General features: G+C 39.8%; 1 protein-coding gene across 3 annotated transcripts; it reads right to left on the bottom strand.

Annotated features, from left to right (window-relative positions):
• Positions 1-196: 196 nt before the first annotated feature.
• LOC104897771 (ribonuclease E/G-like protein, chloroplastic) lies at positions 197-18,925 on the bottom strand. 3 transcript variants are annotated; one of them, XM_010684717.4, is made up of 13 exons: positions 18,726-18,925; positions 18,326-18,375; positions 17,857-18,097; positions 16,459-17,768; positions 16,018-16,335; positions 15,804-15,845; positions 15,120-15,244; positions 6,620-6,767; positions 6,036-6,108; positions 5,024-5,136; positions 4,630-4,749; positions 4,214-4,369; positions 197-856 (listed from the first exon to the last, which is right to left on the bottom strand). In XM_010684717.4, exons 2-13 carry the CDS (start codon positions 18,368-18,370, stop codon positions 671-673), a joined length of 2,877 nt encoding a protein of 958 aa, XP_010683019.2. In that variant the 5' UTR covers positions 18,371-18,375; positions 18,726-18,925; the 3' UTR covers positions 197-670. The 3 variants fall into 3 exon arrangements, with proteins under 3 accessions (XP_010683019.2, XP_010683020.2, XP_048502386.1); XM_010684718.4 differs by having other exon boundaries at positions 17,857-18,094; XM_048646429.1 differs by lacking the exons at positions 18,326-18,375; positions 18,726-18,925 and having other exon boundaries at positions 16,459-17,779; positions 17,857-18,000.
• Between the last annotated feature and the right edge of the window lie 266 nt (positions 18,926-19,191).

Below are 19,191 nucleotides of genomic sequence, written 5' to 3'. Positions count from 1 at the left end.
GGTTAATGACATTGTAGAGCCTTATTTTAATTAGTGAATTTTACAAAATACTCATTGTTCGACAAAATAGTGTTTCATTGTTCGATCGTGTCAAGTTTTAATAAAACTGTTGTCAAATTCATGCAATTAGTTTTGGAATCTATTCAGGTTAAATAATCGAGTAAGTGGCAGTTGCGGGACATGTAAAAACAAATAGTTTTCGGAACGGAAACACTAATTCTCTTGTTCTTGTCCGTGAAAAAATTCTACATTTAAAATCACAAATCATAGCTAACCACCCTATACATGCCACTTTACATGGTTTAACTATTTTTATCTCTAACCAATCAAGCTTGCTAGGACCTACAACAGTAATTGAAGAAATGGCTGTTCTGATCTCCGTGAAGTTCCAAATCTGATATTGGTGGCTAAAGCTCCATAACCCAGAAAGCCAACAAATGCAACGACGGAAGTTCCAAGCCACTTTACATGGTTTGGCAACGACGGATTTCTCAGATCTCTCTCTGTCATTTCACAGTGACATGGAAGTCTGACTTATCCGTGAAGCTCCAACCTGCCCATCCAGTCTGACTTATCACACCTGCAATAGCTGTTCACCACTGACAAAATCTTCTTTCTGCATCATTTCTTTTTGATGATCGATCTTAAGGACAAACAAAATCGATTAATTTCAGGGCAATAGTTTTCTTCCCGTCTTCCATCTCTTCACAGGAAACAGTTTGGTTCTCTTGGTGGCTATCAATGTCTGAGCTTCTGATGATATGGTTGGCACACCAACCGGTTCCTGATTATGATTTTCCTTCTCTTCGGCAAGTAATCTCACTTCAAATGCACCCCTTGTGAAATTCCTCGCAACCTGGTAAAGTGATGCATGCAGCAATGGTCAAGCGCCTGCAGTTGAATTCTTACACTATACATAGTTCAAGTCTAAGTAATTAAAAACAATATTACAATGAACTGGCATCTCTAAAGAAGATTAAGGACTAAAACTGATATTGAATTGATAATCTGGAAATCGACAGTAAAAGAGGGACATTAACAAGCTTCCAGAGGCCTGTACCTCTCCAAAAACCAAACCACTAAACTCTCGCATATTTTTCAGCCTGATTTCTCTGTCCCATAGAGTTTCTTTCCCACTAACTCTCTATCTTATTCCTCAACCTACCCTTTTCTAACATACCTAAGATGTTCCTCCCTCTTTGCACGCAGTTCATTACAAATACCCTCGGAGAAGAATTTTACATTCCGTGCAACTATGATAATATGAAGTTCTACAGACAGACTAGTGTAACTAACTGTTGTAACTATGATCATACGAAGTTCTACAGACAGACTAGTGTAACTAACTAACTGGTGCGCACTGAGACCTGCATATATCAGGCTTATGACTTGTCTGCGATGGACAAAGTTTACATTCTGCGAAATTTTCCCAGCAACTTTTATACTATTTAGAGCTGAGAAAACACATATATCAGAAGCATGTAGACTTTGTCCGTTTCCCAGAGTTAGATGGACTCATATCAGTTGTTATGAGAAAAAGAAGAAACCCAATTTGGCCACATCAGATTCGGGAGACACAACATGTTGTTCGAGTAAGCCATCAGGATTCAAGTACTCTACCAGAGACTCGAAGAGAACACATGATGAGGATGACACCAGCAAAGCAAAGAAATATCGTCATAAGAAGCTAAAAGGAAGGTTGATGGTACCATTACCTAATGCTATGTTTGTGCTGATCAATGATCATGCCTGATATTTCATTAAAAAATATGATTTAAATTCTTATATTTAGAGAGATGTGCTCTAATTAATCATTTTGATAGACAATGTTGATCTCGAAAGATTTTCCTTTTGTTACTTTTTTGGATGGTTAAAACTCTTAAAGGCTGCAAATAATCGATGTTGGCTTGACAATCTATCTAGCTGGATACGTTTATGTGTTTTGATGTTTTTCTTTCCTTGTAAAAAAACGTAAGTAAAGTTACTATCAAAATACCAAAAGATGCACTAACTTTTTTTTTGAGGTGAAAAAACATATTAACTTATGTAATTGGCAAATTAGAAGAGCACTGCCCGGAATTTTCCAAAATACTTTCCTGCTCCAAATCACTGATGTACCCCTGTTTTTTTAAAATAAGTATATATACTTTCAGGCTACAACTTCCTCTTCAACCCCAAAAGAAGTTAGGGGGAGAGAGAAGGTACCAAAAACAACAAGCCCAACAGCATCCTTTGACAGAACTTGGGGAAGTATTGTTGTCAACTAGATAAACTAAATGATAGACTTCCCTGGTTGAGCATGTAAACAGTTTAGAGCCAAGTCTAACAGCGCCTAAGTTCCACAAGGCCTGAGTTCCAAAAACTAGAATATAAAGATAGAACCAAAAACCAGCTTAAGGCCAAAAGCCATAAATCTAACTGTCTAATTCCACTCTAGAAGCATGAGTTGAATTTATGAAAATTGAAAAGTTTTGTGCTATCTTTAGGCTTTGTTGAAATCAAAAATGTTCATTGGGATTTGAATTCATCTTTTTGACTGTGATTGACAAGAAACCTCCATCCACTTGAGGATTGAGATCTATCCTTGTTACTTTATTGTTATTTTTATTTGGGTCCACGTAGAAGGACCGTATGCAAGTGAATGATAATTTGCGAAATCTTAGGGTGCGTTCTCTTCACCTGAATAATCCTAAACTTATCTGAAGTGAACTTATTGGACCTGATTGGACTTGATTCAACTTATTGGATCTGATTGAACCTTATTGGAACTTATTGGACCTGATTGAAACTTATTGACTTGATTGGAACTTATTAGACCTTATTGGACCTGAATGAAACTTATTAGACCTTATTGGACCTAATTTGAACTTATTTGACATTATTAGACAAAAAAATTGATGACTTATAACATAATTTTTACCCCTAACGTAAATACTACCCCTCAAAATTTATTATGAAATAATTATTAAAATGTTCCCTTTAATAAAATAATTATTATTTATTATCTCTTAAGATAAACAATTTAACAAAAAAAATATATTATTTATATACTTGCATATATACAACTTTCACCACTAATATATATAATAGTCTTGTTAATAGTGATATGAATAATAAAATAATAGACAATAATACAAGTATAATACTATACATTGTGGTACTTTAATTAAAAAATTTAATAATAACATAATCAGCTAATAGTAATATGAATAATAAAATAATAGACAATAATACAAATATTTAATAAAATAATAAACAATAAAACAAGTATAATACGATATAATCGTTGTGGTACTTTAATTAAAATTCTAATAATAACATAATTAGCTAATAGTGATATGAATTATAAAAAATAATGGACAATAATACAAATGTTTATTGATCGTTGACTATTTGGACCTTATTGAAACTTATTGGACCTGATTAGACCTAATTGGAACTTATTGCACCTGATTGGAACTTATTGGACCTTATTAGACCTGATTGAAACTTATTGCACTTGATTGGAACTTATTGGACCTTATTAGACCTGACTAAAACTTATTGCCCTGATTGGACCTCATTGAAACTTATCTGAACTGAACTGAACTTATTGGACCTGAAACTTAATTTATTAAGGTGAAGAAAATGCATCCTTGATGATATAAAGAAAAACTCGTATGACAAAATTCAATTATAAAGCAAATCAATTAATTACTTATACGCATTAGGTTATCTTCTTGCCTTTAGGGATTATTTTCCTTGTCAACGCTAGGCTGTACATCTGTCAAATATACCAAATATACAACACATACCAAGACCGTAACCATTTAAAAATCTAGCATAACCATATGACGAGGATCATACCTCCAATATCCATGGCTACAAGGCTGCAAACCTTATGGTGACCCAATTCCCCTACATACTGGCTATGGCAGGTCAGAGTCACAATTTAAGCATTACAAAAATTGAACTCCGAGAGTCAGCCATGTCAAATTTTAAATGCAAACTTCTACAACTCTGACCATAGGGTTGATATAATTTTCTAGAAATATATTTGTATTATGTGCAGTTCGGCCTCAAGCCTTTCAATTCATGCGGCTGGAGCCATTAGATTCCCAAGATGTGCATTAGTAAACTTAGATAAGAAACTCTCTGCCAACTGACAAGAATCGAAGACCAAATTTCACCATTGTCTACTCGGTAAGCTATAATGATTGCAAATCAGCCATACCTTTAAAAGAATCCAAACTTTCAAAGAACTACTCAGAGTGGCAAGCCTTGACTTTTTCCCTGAGGTCAAGTAGTCACACATGTAACTGTCAACTCTCAGCAACAATCTGGGCCAGGACCTGGGGTCCTCAGGGTCTGCCTTCTGGTCCATTGTTGCCTGACAAAAAAAAAGTTGCTAAATGAATATAATAAGAGATTATAAATGAATATAATTTGGAGATACTATAACCAATCTCGTCCCTTGCCTAATGAGTAAGAGCATCTACAATTTCCAGAAAATCCTTGAAGGTTATTAAAAGGAAAACTGAGTTCGAAGTTCAAGTGTTTAACGCATGTTTGTATCTACTTGGATGTTTGCCTCCACTATCAATAGGGTGAAGCAACGGAAGATGTCTTAAACAAAAAGCTTTTACTTACTAGCAAGCGGCAAATTTCATGCTCAATTTTTGAGAAGGACGTCTCTAGAGCTTCAACTCTCCCTGTCCCATGGCAGCAGGTACATGGTTCACTTATCATAAACGTCACACTGGGGCGCACCTGTTTAAACCATGTCAGGAAGAACAGCCAGTTGCTAATGTAACTAAAAAACCAGCATACATGGCTAAAATTTTATGTTGCAGCTTGCAGCCTTGCAGGTATAAATAGATAATAAGAGACCTGTTTTTGTAACTCTTCTATCCTAAAAGATCACTAAAGTAAATTTTTTTGATTGAAATTTCACATATATTTACCAAAAGATCACTTCTTGAAAAAAAGAACAAAAAGAAACTCTCCCTGTGTCAAGTATAAAGCATTAACATTCAAAACATACCCTCTTTCTTGTGATCTCCATCAGTCCATGTTTGGACAATTCAGCAACCCTGACCAACGAGCGGTCCCTCTCAACTGCCTTCTTGACTTCTTCATAGACTAATCTTTTGTTTGCTGGAAAGAAGTTGCCCGTTAGAAGAACGGAGAAGCAAGGGAAAAACAAGAAAATATATTGATCGGTTCTCGTTTTCGAACAGGAACTCCTAATTATTGTCTTCTGTCTAAACTACGCCCTATCTCACATAAGGAACTTCAATAATTGATAAAAGAAATTATAATAAATTACAATTGAAAGAAATGAGTTAAGAAAGGTGAGAGAATTTTGTTTGGCATTTGCGTTCTATGTTTACTCAGCAGAAGCAAGCAAAAAATGACGCTTACTAAAAAAATAAGCTGTATCCGACAAGTAAAATAAAGATGGTAAGTCTGGTGGAATGGTGATTCCTTTACAATTCAGTCTTCACTCTACCTAACAGAAAAATGGATGACAAAGATGTTTATTATGCTATGAAATAACATATCTAATTAAGTTTAGCACCATTAATTTTTTCTAATTCCATCCGGGAGTGCGATGATATATCAACAGAATTTCCTTCTACCTACAAGGTATGATGGAAAATAAAGTTCCATACTCCAAGTCCAAAAAATAAGGGATTGAGGCCAGAAGTAAGTTCACTGAGACCGCTGTCTTTTCAGCCATCTCTTGAAAGGTATTGCTCATAGAAATGATGTAAGGTCTCATTTCAGGGTAATCAATCGGAAAAAGTGTCAGACAACATGATTACATTTGCCAGGAATGAAGCCTACCAACTTGATATGGCCTATCAAGAAAGTTGACTCAGTTCACAAAGGATTTAGTAAGCATATCTTCAATCTCAATACATTCAAAATCCACTTCCTAAAGTTTCCATCATTTTATCTACCACCATCATCCTAAGTGCAAAAAAAGCTGCTAAATGCAAACATACATCAGGAACAGAGGGAGAGAGGGAATGTGGCAGAGGTTTACTTACAATCATCCATCATATCAATAAAATCTACCACAATGATGCCACCAATATCCCTGAGACGCAATTCCCTTGCGATCTAACAAGGAGAAAAATCTACCATTAGGAGCATCTATAACTTTTTGTATCCATCTGTTTCAGTTCATTTCTCTCATGAAACAATAGAAGAGAACTGATTATTTTATAATGATGTTAGTTCTTGAGGCTAAAGGTGTGCATTAACTATATCTCCAGAAGTCTTCAAATATAAAGTTTATACAAGAAACTATAACATGTTATTCTCCAAGATCTATCAAAAAGAAAAGGAAACGTCTGCAAAACAAAAACTTCTCCCTAAAAATAAATCAAATCATAAAAAGATTGGTGCAATACATAAAATCAAACACCGTTTATCACTTAATTTCGCTAGAATTGGTTCATAAGAATCTATGACAAAGTTAAAAGTTTATTTGTTCAAAGAAGAGAAAATTATAATCAGTATATATTTTTATTTGATTTTGTATAACCAGAAAATGCATTAGTTCCTTTTCCAAGCACAAAGCACCTGCAGATAGACTTGTCAAGACAAAATACAAAAGGGTGTCACGCACTTGTTTTGCAGCAGCTAGGTTGACATCAACAATAGCTTTCTCTTGTGAGGCCCCTTGACCAAACATGCCATGTCCTCCATTCACATCTATAGAGACTAATGCTTCTGTTTGTTCAATCACCAAAGAGCCTCCATTTGGAAGAGCAACCCTGTCAACAAGTTGCAATCAGCACAATCTAAAGCACTTGCCTTTGGTTGATGATTCAAAAATAACAAACGTGGGATGATTTTACTACTCAGGAAGGAAACTAAAACTGTGCAAGCACACTTTTTGATGCGTACACAAGTTGGGAATACATGGATATTGACTACCTTCAAACCCTGAATGTAGTTTCTCCAGAATTGCAGCATGAACTAGAGTTTGTGTGTGACCAACAAAGTGAAAAGGACGCTTGAGTACTGTGATTGTCAGTGACAGACACACGCCAATCCTGGTTAACTTCCTCTATCCACCTTTTCGCTCTTGTATTTTTCGTGTGGCGTCTATCACCTGAGCAAAAATTAACTGGAGATACCGAAGTGATCATCGTCTACCAAGTCTTATATTGCTTCACTGGACTGTCATCTAAAAATGTATTTTTGGCAAGGATGTAGAAAGTTGTAGCATCGTCAGCTGTGAAAACTCTACTATCTAGAATAGGGAACATTTTAAAGTTCTTAATATATGTAATTATGTATTTGTTATTCATGAAATTTAACCAAATTTTGTTTCTTTAGACAGATACCAGAGGTATTCTAACAATTAGGTATAGTGGCTCTACAGTCATGCACAATATATTGTTATCTCCAAATTTAGAGAGAGAAAAGGTAGCAACTAGCAAGAGAAGGTATTGGAATTGAGATAGAAAATTGTGTTGGTGTGACTAAGAGAGAAAGTAACTTTAACTTAAAAGAGGAAAATTTTCCCGGGAAATCCCGAAAAGAAAAGCAGGAAGTTAGACTTCCAGATTGTTTGCATAAGCTAATGGATGAAAATTGGAATGTTTAGTTCTGCAATGCTTTTTATTCCAGGTGATAAGCAAAAAATCGCAGTGTACATGTCAGATGTTGAGGACCACCCTGAAATGTCTGGTATTTCTGTGTAAGGAATAAGGATCTAATATACAAGATGATAGCAGGAACAAGGTATTGAACTTAGAATAGGATCTGGAGTTCAAGGTAGTTTGATAGACATTATAGAGCTCAATTCCAAAAACTTTACAGATAGATGTTGCTTCAAAGTTTTTTTCTTCACTTATCATCATTCTTCTTTCTAGATCCAAGTCCCTATTAGGAAAGACAGAGGTCATCCATTTCCTGCAGTCATATAGGATTTTAATAATAATGCATCTTCATCGGACTAAAAGTATTGTGACATAATAATCGAGCATTTAAATAATGCTTCAACTCTTTCTCCAATGCTCTCAAATAAGTAATACTTATTCCTGACTTTTGAGAAGCTTTTTTCTCCAATCAATCACAGGTTTCCAAATTGTGAACTTATTACAAAGGAAAACGATGATCCCTGATCCCTGTCATGAAATAAAATATCCCTTTTAGGATAAGTGACAGGAGAGAGATAGAGAGAAAGTAATGACCAATTATTTTGCTCATCACCAAGACCTAATACTAATTTTGGTCATTTTCTCCCTACTCTTTGGTTAGAGTGAAGAAAGGCTTTTAAAACCCTCCAACCTTGCTTTCATTCTCTTCCTTCCCTAAAAACCCAAGTTTCCAACCCAAGCATCACTCATCTCACCACTACTGCCACTTTCTAGGGCACTACAATCTACCTCACCCACTAATCATCCATCATTATACTGATTTTGATCTCAGGTGTTTAATTTAAGCCTCGAAGGTGGAGACTTGGTGTTCAAACAAACTGCTGTAAACCAGCTCCAATACTCAAAACAGAAGAAATAGTAAGCAAAAGATTAAGATATGTTGTATTGAAATGGATCGAAAGATCAACACTTTTACACAACTAGGCTCACATTCGAGAGGTGAGACTCTCCCACTGAACTATAGAAATAACAAGTAATTTTCTGGATAATTATTTCTCTCTCCTTCCTACTATTTATAAGCCTCCTTTCATCCACTCTACTGCCTTCACAATCATTACCCACCCAGTACACGTAGTAGTGGAGAATCATTCTCTGCCTCTATTCTGTCCTTGCCCTCTCTCCTCCTGCCACTTGGCCCTTCTGATTTGCTCAGCTGTCATTTGGGAGATCCTGGCCATTACCCTTCTTACCCCTCCTCTTATATGTAATTATCTGTCTGTTATTAGGCTGATGTGTTGCATTACTCGCCCCCCAAAGAGCCACCTTGTCCTCAAGGTGGAAGCTAGGGAACCTGGCTGTCAGAGCTAGAAAATCTTCCCAAGTAGCTTCGTAAGTTGGCAGATGCTTCCATTTGATGAGCACTTCAGAGGGGTGTGAAGCTGTGGCGGTTCTTGACCTGACACCTAGTAATTCTTCAGGCTCCGTTTCCATTACTAAGTCAGGTGACAGTTGGGGAGGTATGATGGGATTGGCTGTGTTGGCACCGATAGCTAATTTCAGTTGGGAGACATGGAACACGGGATGGATTCGACTCTCCTCAGGTAGCTGAAGTTTGTAGGCTACCTTTCCCACCTTCTGAATAACCCGAAAAGGTCCATAGTAACGTGCTGCCAGTTTATCATTGGTGCGCTTGGCGAGAGAATTCTGACGGTATGGCTGAAGTTTAAGGTACACCTTATCCTCCACTTCAAAGTTCACATCCCTTTTTTTTCCATCCTCATACAACTTCATCTTATGTTGTGATTTCATAAGGTGAGCCTTGAGATCATCTAGAATTGCATCCCTTTCAATAAGTTGCTCCTCCACAGACGACACGGGGGTTTGCCCTCTATTGTACTAAGTGATCTGAGGTGGGTCCCTTCCGTAAAGAGCCTTGAAGGGTGTGCAAGCTGTGGCAGAATGTATGCTGGTATTGTACCAGTATTCGGCCCAATGAAGCCACTTATGCCATGTTCGTGGTTTGCCATTGATGAAACAGCGCAGGTATGACTCAAGGCATTTGTTTACCACCTCCGTTTGCCCATCAGATTGGGGGTGGTAAGCTGTGCTGTACTGAAGGGAAGTCCCTTGTAATTTGAAAATTTCTTTCCAAAACAGGCTGAGAAAAACCTTGTCCCTATCTGAGACAATGCTGGTTGGAGTGCCATGTAGCCGAATAATTTCTTTCGTAAAGACTTCTGCCACTGTCGGGGCTGTGAATGGGTGCCGTAACCCTATGAAGTGCGCGTACTTGGTGAGTCTATCCACCACCACAAGTACGGTGTCTTTTCCCTGAGAAGGTGGCAAGCCTTCCACGAAATCAAGACTGATTTCCTCCCATACCTGTCCGGGTATGGGTAATGGTTGAAGTAATCCTCCGGGGCTAAGGGAAGAGTATTTGTTTTGTTGACAAATGCTACAAGCTTGAACATACCGCCAAACTGCCCTCCTCATTCCTGGCCAAAACCACTCCGTAGCAAGCCGCTGATACGTCTTTAGATCTCCCGAGTGTCCTCCAGCAGGACTATCATGGTATTCTCTCAACAGTAAGTTAACAAGGGGGGATTTTGCGGGAACAACTAACCTTCCCTTGTACAACAATTGATCCTGATGTACTGTATACCCCTTAGGAGTTGGTTTCCCGGCCAGTATATCTTGCGTCACCTGCTGCACAAACGAATCTTGTTTGATTTGTGGCAACCAGTGGTCCCATGCAAACTTGCACGAAGTGCTCATATTGTTACACTCACCTTCAGCGTTCATTTTTCTCGACAGAGCATCTGCTACTGTGTTCGTGATTCCAGACCGGTAACTAATATCAAAGGTGAAACCCATAAGTTTGCTTACCCAACGTTGATACTCTGGCCCAATTTCCCGTTGCTCCATCAAGAACTTAAGACTTTGTTGATCCGTCTTAATAACAAATCTCCTCCCCAAAAGGTAATGCCTCCACTTGAGCACGACCATTACAATTGCCATGAGCTCCTTTTCATAGATGGATTTAAGCTTGGCTCTCGGCCCCAATGTTTGACTGAAATACGCAATTGGGTGATTCTCCTGGGATAATACCGCTCCCAAACCATAGCTGCAGGCATCGGTTTCCACAGTAAAGACCTTCGAAAAATCAGGGAGGGCTAAGATAGGCACGGTAGTCATGGCCCGTTTGAGTTCCTCAAATGCTAGTGTAGCCTCGGGGGACCAATTGAAGCTGTCTTTTTTGAGAAGTTGGGTGAGAGGGTGGGCTATCTTAGCGTAGCCTGCCACGAATTTCCAATAGTAACCTGTGAGACCGAGGAAACCGCGCAACTCTTTGATGTTCTGTGGTAAAGGCCATGATACCATGGCTCTGATTTTCTCCATATCTACTGCTACTCCAGCGGCAGATATAGTTTGGCCAAGATAAGCAATTTCAGCCTTGCCAAAGTCGCATTTCTGTAGATTCGCCAGAAGCTTGTGATGGTTCAGTGTGTTTGGAGGATGATGTATAGGTGGTGTTTGTGGGCTTCTTGGGAAGGGCTGTAGATAAGAATGTCATCAAAAAACACCAGTACGAACTTGCGCAAATAAGGCTTGAAGACACTATTCATGAGGGATTGAAAGGTGGCCGGGGCATTGGTGAGGCCAAACGGCATTACCATGAACTCATAATGCCCTTGGTGAGTCCGGAAGGCGGTTTTATGCTCATCTCCTTCCCGCATCCGGATTTGATGATAGCCGGATGTCAAATCAAGTTTGGTGAAAACTGTTGCTCCTCTTAGCTCATCAAGTAACTCATCAATAATGGGAATGGGATATTTGTGGGGAACTGTAGATTTGTTCAAGGCCCTATAATTCACGCAAAACCGCCAACTTCCATCCTTCTTTTTGACCAAAAGCACCGGGCTAGAAAAAGGGCTGCTTGATGGTCTAATGAGGCCGGCCTTCAGCATGTCTTCAATGAGGTGCTCAATCTCATTTTTTTGGATTTGGGGATACCGGTATGGGCGAACGCTCACTGGATCACACCCTTCCTTCAAGGTGATAGCGTGTTCATGTCCCCGATATGGTGGCAGCTCACTCAAATCTGCAAACACCTCCTTGTTATCCTCTAGCACCTCCCGTAAAAACCAAGGAATTTCTGGTTGCTTTGTCCTGCCATCCCCTTCCATCCAATTTAACTCCACCAAGTATCCCCCTCCCTCCTTGGCTAAGGTCCTCACCATATTTTTTAACGATATTAACGTCCTTCCCAGAGAAGGATCCCCTCTTAACGTTACTACCTCTTTTCCCTTATTAAATCTCAGAGTTTGAGTCTTCGAGTTATTGGTCATGGTGCCAAGTTTCTCCAACCACTGAATTCCCAGAATTAAATCAGAGTTTCCCAAATCAAGAGGTAAGTAATCCTCCACAATTTCAACACCCTGCAATTGTAATACAACGAATTTGCACTCACCTTGGCCTTGGATAGCTTCTCCGGTACCGAGTGTCACTCCAAATCCTTTGGTGGGAAAAATGGGAATGCTCAGCTTCTCAATGGTGGCCTTGGATAGAAAGTTGTGCGTGGCCCCGGGGTCCACCATGACCACCACTGCCTGACCTTTAATCTGTCCCCGCATTTTCATTGTCTTCGGTGTATTGATTCCCAACAGAATTCAGCGAAATTTCTGGTTGGTTCTCAATGGTGGCATCCTCCCTTACCTCTTCCACCTCCGTGTCCCCTAACAACGCCTCCACTTCGTCGCCTTCCTCCTCCGCACACACTAATACACTGAGCTCTCGCCGGCGACACCTATGTCCCACATTCCACTTCTCATCGCAGCGAAAGCACAGACCCTTCTCCCGTTTTTGCTGCATCTCCTTCTCACTCAACCGCCGAACTTCGCCGCTACCTCGCATGGGGTTCGTGATCGGAAAATTTCTGGCCGGAAAGTTATGGGAGGTGGCGGTAGATCTGTTGGAGAAGTTGTTGGATCCATTCTGAGATGGTTGGTAAGTTTGATTGTTTGGTTTGTTGTAACTTTGGGTGTGGGTTCTGTAAGATGTGGGAGTGGGCTGTAGATAAGCTGAATGGGTTGCAAGGGAATTTTGTGGTCGGTTCTGGGTTAAGTTTATTTTTCGTGGGCCGGCCCACTTCAATTTGTCTTCAGCCTTAACAGCCATATCCATGGCCATGTCAAGAGTAGAAGGGTTTAGAAGTCTAACTTCGGCCCGAATATCACCATTGAGTTTGTTTATGAACTGACATTTTGCTACTTCTTCTGGGATTCCTTCCAAAGGGGCCAAAAGTTCAATGAATCTCCTTCTATACTCCACCACGCTTCCTTCTTGTTCATGCGCGAGCCACTGTTCGTGCAGACTTCCAGCCGCCGCCGGTCGAAACTGCCTGAGTAACAAACCTTTGAGCTCCTCCCACCGAAAACTCCGCCCATTCTCCCACTGGAACCACAATAGGGCGTCGCCCTCTAAGGCCACAACCGCCGCTTCTACTTTTTCCGTCTCCTCCAGTCGGTAGAACCGGAAATATCTCTCCGCCCTTAAAATCCATCCGTCGGGATTGACTCCATCAAAAAGAGGTAGGTCCAACTTTTTGAATCTCCAGTTGCCATGTGTGGATGTCGGTGGGTTGGGTGTGTAAGGCGGTGGGTGCGGGACCATTTCTTCCTGGTGTCCGGCTCGGAAGTGGTGGTTGAACGGAATGTTGGGTGGTGGTTGGTTGTTATGAAGGTTTGGGTGATCTGGTGGTGGGGTGGGTTGGTGATATGGTGGTGGTTGAAAACCTGGTTGGGCTGGAGGGTTATTGAGGATTTGCAAGTTTTGGGGTTATCGAACACTGAAGGTGGCTGACGAATCCTGGCCAGGTGTTCTAGGGTTAGACAATAACTCCTTCATCTCTGCCATAAACCTCCGTTGTTCCTCCCTCAGCTGCGTCATTGCTAGATAACTTCTCCCCCATGGTTTGCTGGTTCAGCATCACCTCATTCATGGAGGCATGTAGTCCCACAAAGTCCTGTTCTAGTTGTTCCACCCTCTGTATTTGTGTAGGAGCCATTGACAGTCACCTTGCTCTGATACCAACTGCTGTAAACCAGCTCCAATACTCAAAACAGAAGAAATAGTAAGCGAAAGATTAAGATATGTTGTATTGAAATGGATCGAAAGATCAACACTTTTACACAACTAGGCTCACATTCGAGAGGTGAGACTCTCCCACTGAACTATAGAAATAACAAGTAATTTTCTGGATAATTATTTCTCTCTCCTTCCTACTATTTATAAGCCTCCTTTCATCCACTCTACTGCCTTCACAATCATTACCCACCCAGTACACGTAGTAGTGGAGAATCATTCTCTGCCTCTATTCTGTCCTTGCCCTCTCTCCTCCTGCCACTTGGCCCTTCTGATTTGCTCAGCTGTCATTTGGAATGACAGATCCTGGCCATTACCCTTCTTACCCCTCCTCTTATATGTAATTATCTGTCTGTTATTAGGCTGATGTGTTGCACAAACTTGCAAGGTTTAGAAGTTGCTAGTTTTGAATGAAGACAACAACAGCGAGGGCCTAATCCAGTTTCTGTTTATCCTCTCTTATGCTTTTTTTTTAATCTAAATGGTGAATCTAGGCTTCTAGAAGATAATAAGGTGGAAGTTGGCATAGCTAGTGGCAGAGGATCATAGACTCACACTTCTGGGTCAAATAAGTGGTACGACAATAAGCACTAGATGGGGACAATGTGATTGGTGGCAGTTGATGATGGTCAACACCGGAAGGAGTAGCGATTTTGGGAGTGGTGATTCTTAGACACATATCCGCGTTTGATATGGGTATCCCAGGTGGCCAAGTCCAGGTAACATAGGATGGGGGTGTTAGGGTAGTGGACTTGTGGCGGTCCGGGTGGCGAGGGTAAAATATTGGTAGAAAGGTGATGGAGGTAGAGTTAGGAATGTGTATAGTGGTGGGTAAGGTCGGGTTACCCTCTCTTGATTGTGTAAAGAGTTTGGGGAAACTGAAAGCCCTTCGTGTGTCTGTGGGGAGAGGAAAACCAGAATAAGAAAGTTGGGTTACCAAAAAGAGAGAAAAGGGGGAGGAAAAAAGAAAAGAAAAAATTACCAAACACCACTTAAGAGAACCAGCGGTCTTGAATATCTTATTCTTTCATGAAACCCCCCCCCCCCCTTTCCCCCAAATATAAACGCCACCTTAACAACTTTTGAGCTAAGAATTACCAGTAATGATCTTAATATAAATGGCATATACCATATTCATATGAATGGCTGCAAAACCAAGTCAGTATACCTCTACTTGCAGGGTCTAGAGAACAGAAATGTCAATATAAATGCAGTTCAACCATAACAAGTCAAGACCAGTAAAAAAAATAGCTTAGCATAAACCATCAGATTAAAACATTCAGCAAAGCACAAGAGAATGGTTTAAAAAAGCAAATATTGGAGCAATAAACAAAAAATACTACATCTCCGAAAACTTGACCCTCACTTCCTCACCTTTTATTGAGAATATTATTGATCTCTTCTTCAATATTGAACTCGTCGAACAAGGGAACTTTTTTCTTGTGTAGCTCAACTCTATCACAGAGCTCCGGCGCAATATCCTGCAGATAATTAGTCACCTGGAAAGAAGAATGACATAAGAATCGCAATTTGATGAATGGCATTTTAACTAATTTGGTTTTTCAAGCTACCTACATAACACATTACACCAAAGATGATTATAGAAGTTTATCCCTGACGAGAAAAGAATGAGGAAGTTCATAGGCCTGATTACACAGACTGGAAGGAGTAACAGCACAAGCATGTCCAAAGTATCTCCGCTTTCATCGAATATATTGTTAGGCTCGACAACAAGGATGGTAGAGGATTTAAAATTAGGAAAGTTAAGATCAGCGATTGTCAATGATTTCCTAGACTCGGATCGAACTCAATTTCTATTTCCCAAAGCAAATAGAGGAACGACAAATATACATTGTGAACTGTGACAATAACTACATCCAGGCAGCATATAGTTGAATTAATTAATTAAGATCAACCAAGATCTGGCAATCATCTTTACCTCTGAATTTGTCAACACTTCTGGATTAGGCATTAAACCAACAATAATAATTAAAATAAAGAGAAAGGGGAAAGAGGGGTGGCGGGCAGGATTGGACATTTAAGGAGTGGGTATCATACCTCGTGGTAAGTCCTTGGGGAGTCAACTACCATTCTCTTAACCTGAAAAGAAATAAATTTAATTTATAAGTAAGGTATGTAAAATTTGATCATGAACAGGATATTTAAAGATCTGAGAAATTGGATACTTGACTCTTAAAAAAAGTACTTCCAAATTTCTATGACCTGAATATAGAAAGAGTATAAAAGGTAATTTCTCTCAACGGCAGCAAACCTTCTCATTAAAATAATCCTGGACAACAGATAGCGTCTGCCCCATTGCCTGGTGTAGAATGACAGGTACAGCACCTTCAACACCTTCATCTGCTGCAAGTGCAGCAGATTTTGCATGTTCTACGATATTTCTCCAGGTTGACAGCAACCCTTCCAAGTCTTTCCGCAGTTCGTCCATAGAATGACCAACAGCAACAGTTCTGATGGTCACACCAAAACCAGAAGGCTTCAAAGATTTTGCTATGACTCTCAAACGTGTGCGTTCAACACCAGAAATTTTCTTTGATACTCCAACACTATTGCTCCGAGTGATCAATACCTAGTGGGGAAAGCAGAGTGGGTCACGAATTTCATAGGAAAAATCTATCTGAACCTCTTGATAGCTGATAGCTTAAATACGCATATACATCAAGAAAAAGAAACTTAAAGTTACTGTTCTCACCCAAAATCTACTCCTAAGCTTTGGATAAGCAGTTAATGTGGGACCTTTTTTACCTAATCCCTCTTTCACTACTTGCACTAGTATCTTGGTGCCTTTGCGGACAAGAGCCCACATTTCTTCAGCACTGTGGATGTTGGTGCTTTTATGTTTTTGCACATGAGAGAGATGAGAATTCGACTGAAATTTCAAATGGTTCCCATTCCCTTCCAACTGATTTGTAAATCCCACAAGATCTGATCTAGTTCCATCACCATTAACCCCAGTAACATTCGCCATTCGAACTTCTTTGGAATCAATGTCATCATCGACATGTTCCTCAAACTCATCATCCTCAAATTCAACGTCCACATCATCATCAGAGAGTTCATCATCTTCTTCCAAGAATGCTTGTTTGAGCTGACTGATATCTAAGTTCTTCTCAGGCACGCATGGTGGAGAGCTGCTTACATCTTTTTCCTTTGAAGAAGAAAAGAGTGGAAATAGAAAAGGCTCCTTATAATGCTTGATGTCCATAAGAGAGGGTCTGGAGCTCCCTATATTAATAAATGCACCACCCATATGAGGAACAAGTTTCGTAACAACTCCCAGGTAAACACTATCACATTGGACGTTACTTTTGACTGGCTCCAATAATAACTCAACTAGATTTCCATCTTCAAGTACAGCTATCCTTTGCATGGTACAGATAGAGCAGTTGATTAATATCTCAGTAGAGACTGAACCCACTGGTGGAAGCAGATTACTCTCTGTTCCAGAGAGCAGCTTCTCTGAAATTTGATGGTGCTGTTCCTGAAGATCCAAAAGACGTGCCTCAGCTTCAGTACGCTCCTTGATGGTAGGAGATCCAATAGCTGAAGTCACATCAGTTTCTGAAGGATCGAGCATTGGATATAGCAACCAGGGCTCCTCAACAGGATGGCTTCTCTCAGAGTGTGACCAGAATGAACTGAAGTGTTCACCAGCTTGATGATACAAAATTTCACTTCTGGAATCATCACCATATCTAAAATCATTTGATGATGGTTGTGACTCAGAATAAACACTTGGAAGAAAATTTGAAATTCCTACTTCATTCGTTAAATCCATGTTAACATCGAAGTCTTCTTCATTATAGTGAGAGGTAGTATACGACTGCAATAGCCAGGGCTCCTCCACAAACTGGTTCCTTTCAGTAAATTTGGTCCTCTCATCAGTCAAACAAACTGCATTTTCGCTTCTATAGTAGTATCCATTGGAAACAATAACATCATCTAAGAAGGGTTTATCAGGCAAGGAATCACTCTCACTGTATTCCACAATGTCTTCTTGATCTGTCAAACCGCTGAAAGCATTAAGTGTTCAGCAGCCTACTTAAAAGACAAAGTTTCATATATCCAAATACAATCACACCCATAATACCTCTAGACAAGGCAGTTATAGAAGGTTGAACAGGAAGCTGCTGCTCCTGCGTTAATGAACCTTGTAAATGAGTTTTAGGCCTCGTTGTGTATATCCTTCCCGAAGTCCCTCCATAATGTTTGTCAAGTCCGCTATTTGATGGTGGAAATCGAGGCTTCACCCTTGAAATTGCATCATGACACGTCCATCTACTGTCTCTTATAAAACAATTGTAATGGCAATTTACTGGACAAACCATCTGCTAAAATGCACATGGGTAACATTTTGGTAACAAAGTTGCCATGATATCAACACATACATTGAAAATATATAGAGAACTTAAAGAATTTAGAAGAACACCATGAATATCTGAACATAATAGGGTGATGCCCGACTTAGGCGAAAAATAAAATTTGAATTCACATTGTATCATTGCATAAACAACTCGGACATGGCTTGTCATAATTGGTCCAATGAAAGATCACATTACCTTGGCCTCAGTTATCCACAAGTTAGCATGGTCAGCAGGAGACATACCAACTGCAAACACATTATCAATACATCAAAATTCACAACTCACAAGTAAAAAAGAAGAAATTCAAACAAAACGCACATTTATATGTCACCCAAATTAACATTTTTTTTCCTTTCCCACCCTAAAACTAATGTAAGGTTTTTCTGTACTTTCATCAAACAGATAATATGCAAACAATAATTCTAAGATGTTCAAATTCAAACCCATTAAAAATTCATGGAACAAACACCCAACATTTTCCAATCAATATTTCCAGAAGTAGTTTCAAAATTCAGCCAACAAGAGAGAAAGATTACAATTTGCTCAAGTTGTTCAAACAACAATATGAAAAGGGTGTAAGAAAGAGAGAAAATACATTGAATGTTGAGGAGAGAGAAAGAGATAAGTTCTCTCTAACTTAGCTAGAGTTAGCATGGAGATAACGGCTCCTTTTTCCTTACTGTGCGCCGCGGTTCCTCCTCTGCTATGGCAGAATAACGAAGATAAGGAGGGAAGAGATTCCTTAAATTTCACAACAAAACCAAACAACACAACCTTCGTAAAACTCATTTACTGTTTATTTTGTTTTACACATGATGTAATTCTAACACCTCCAATTTTTTTAGGGGGCGTTTGGTTGGCGTAGGGGTAAGGCCACACTAGAGGTGGCCATGGGCCGGGCTGGCCCGCGGGCTGTCCGAGCCCAGCCTGTTCTAAGCCCGGTCCGGACTGGCCCGAGCCTGCTATGGGCCCGACCCGGCCCGCTGCTCATAATATGGGTTGTGGGCCGTTAACGTTTGGGGAATTTAAAAGTCAGCCTAGGTCCGACACGAGCCCGCTAA

The sequence above is a fragment of the Beta vulgaris genome, chromosome 6 (genome assembly GCF_026745355.1).
Source record: "Beta vulgaris subsp. vulgaris cultivar EL10 chromosome 6, EL10.2, whole genome shotgun sequence".
NCBI classification, from domain to species: Eukaryota; Viridiplantae; Streptophyta; class Magnoliopsida; order Caryophyllales; family Amaranthaceae; genus Beta; species Beta vulgaris.
Note: the sequence above shows the minus strand (reverse complement) of the source record. Positions and strands in the feature narration are given on the sequence as shown.

Coding starts and splice junctions, on each gene's coding strand:
- LOC104897771 (XM_010684717.4), bottom strand. CDS start 18,370: ATGTCTCCTGCTGACCATGCTAACTTGTGGATAACTGAGGCCAAG. Junction 16,336..16,458: donor AGCTTAGGAGTAGATTTTGG/GTGAGAACAGTA, acceptor TTTCCCCACTAG/GTATTGATCACTCGGAGCAA. Junction 5,137..6,035: donor TATTGATATGATGGATGATT/GTAAGTAAACCT, acceptor ACTTCTTTCCAG/CAAACAAAAGATTAGTCTAT.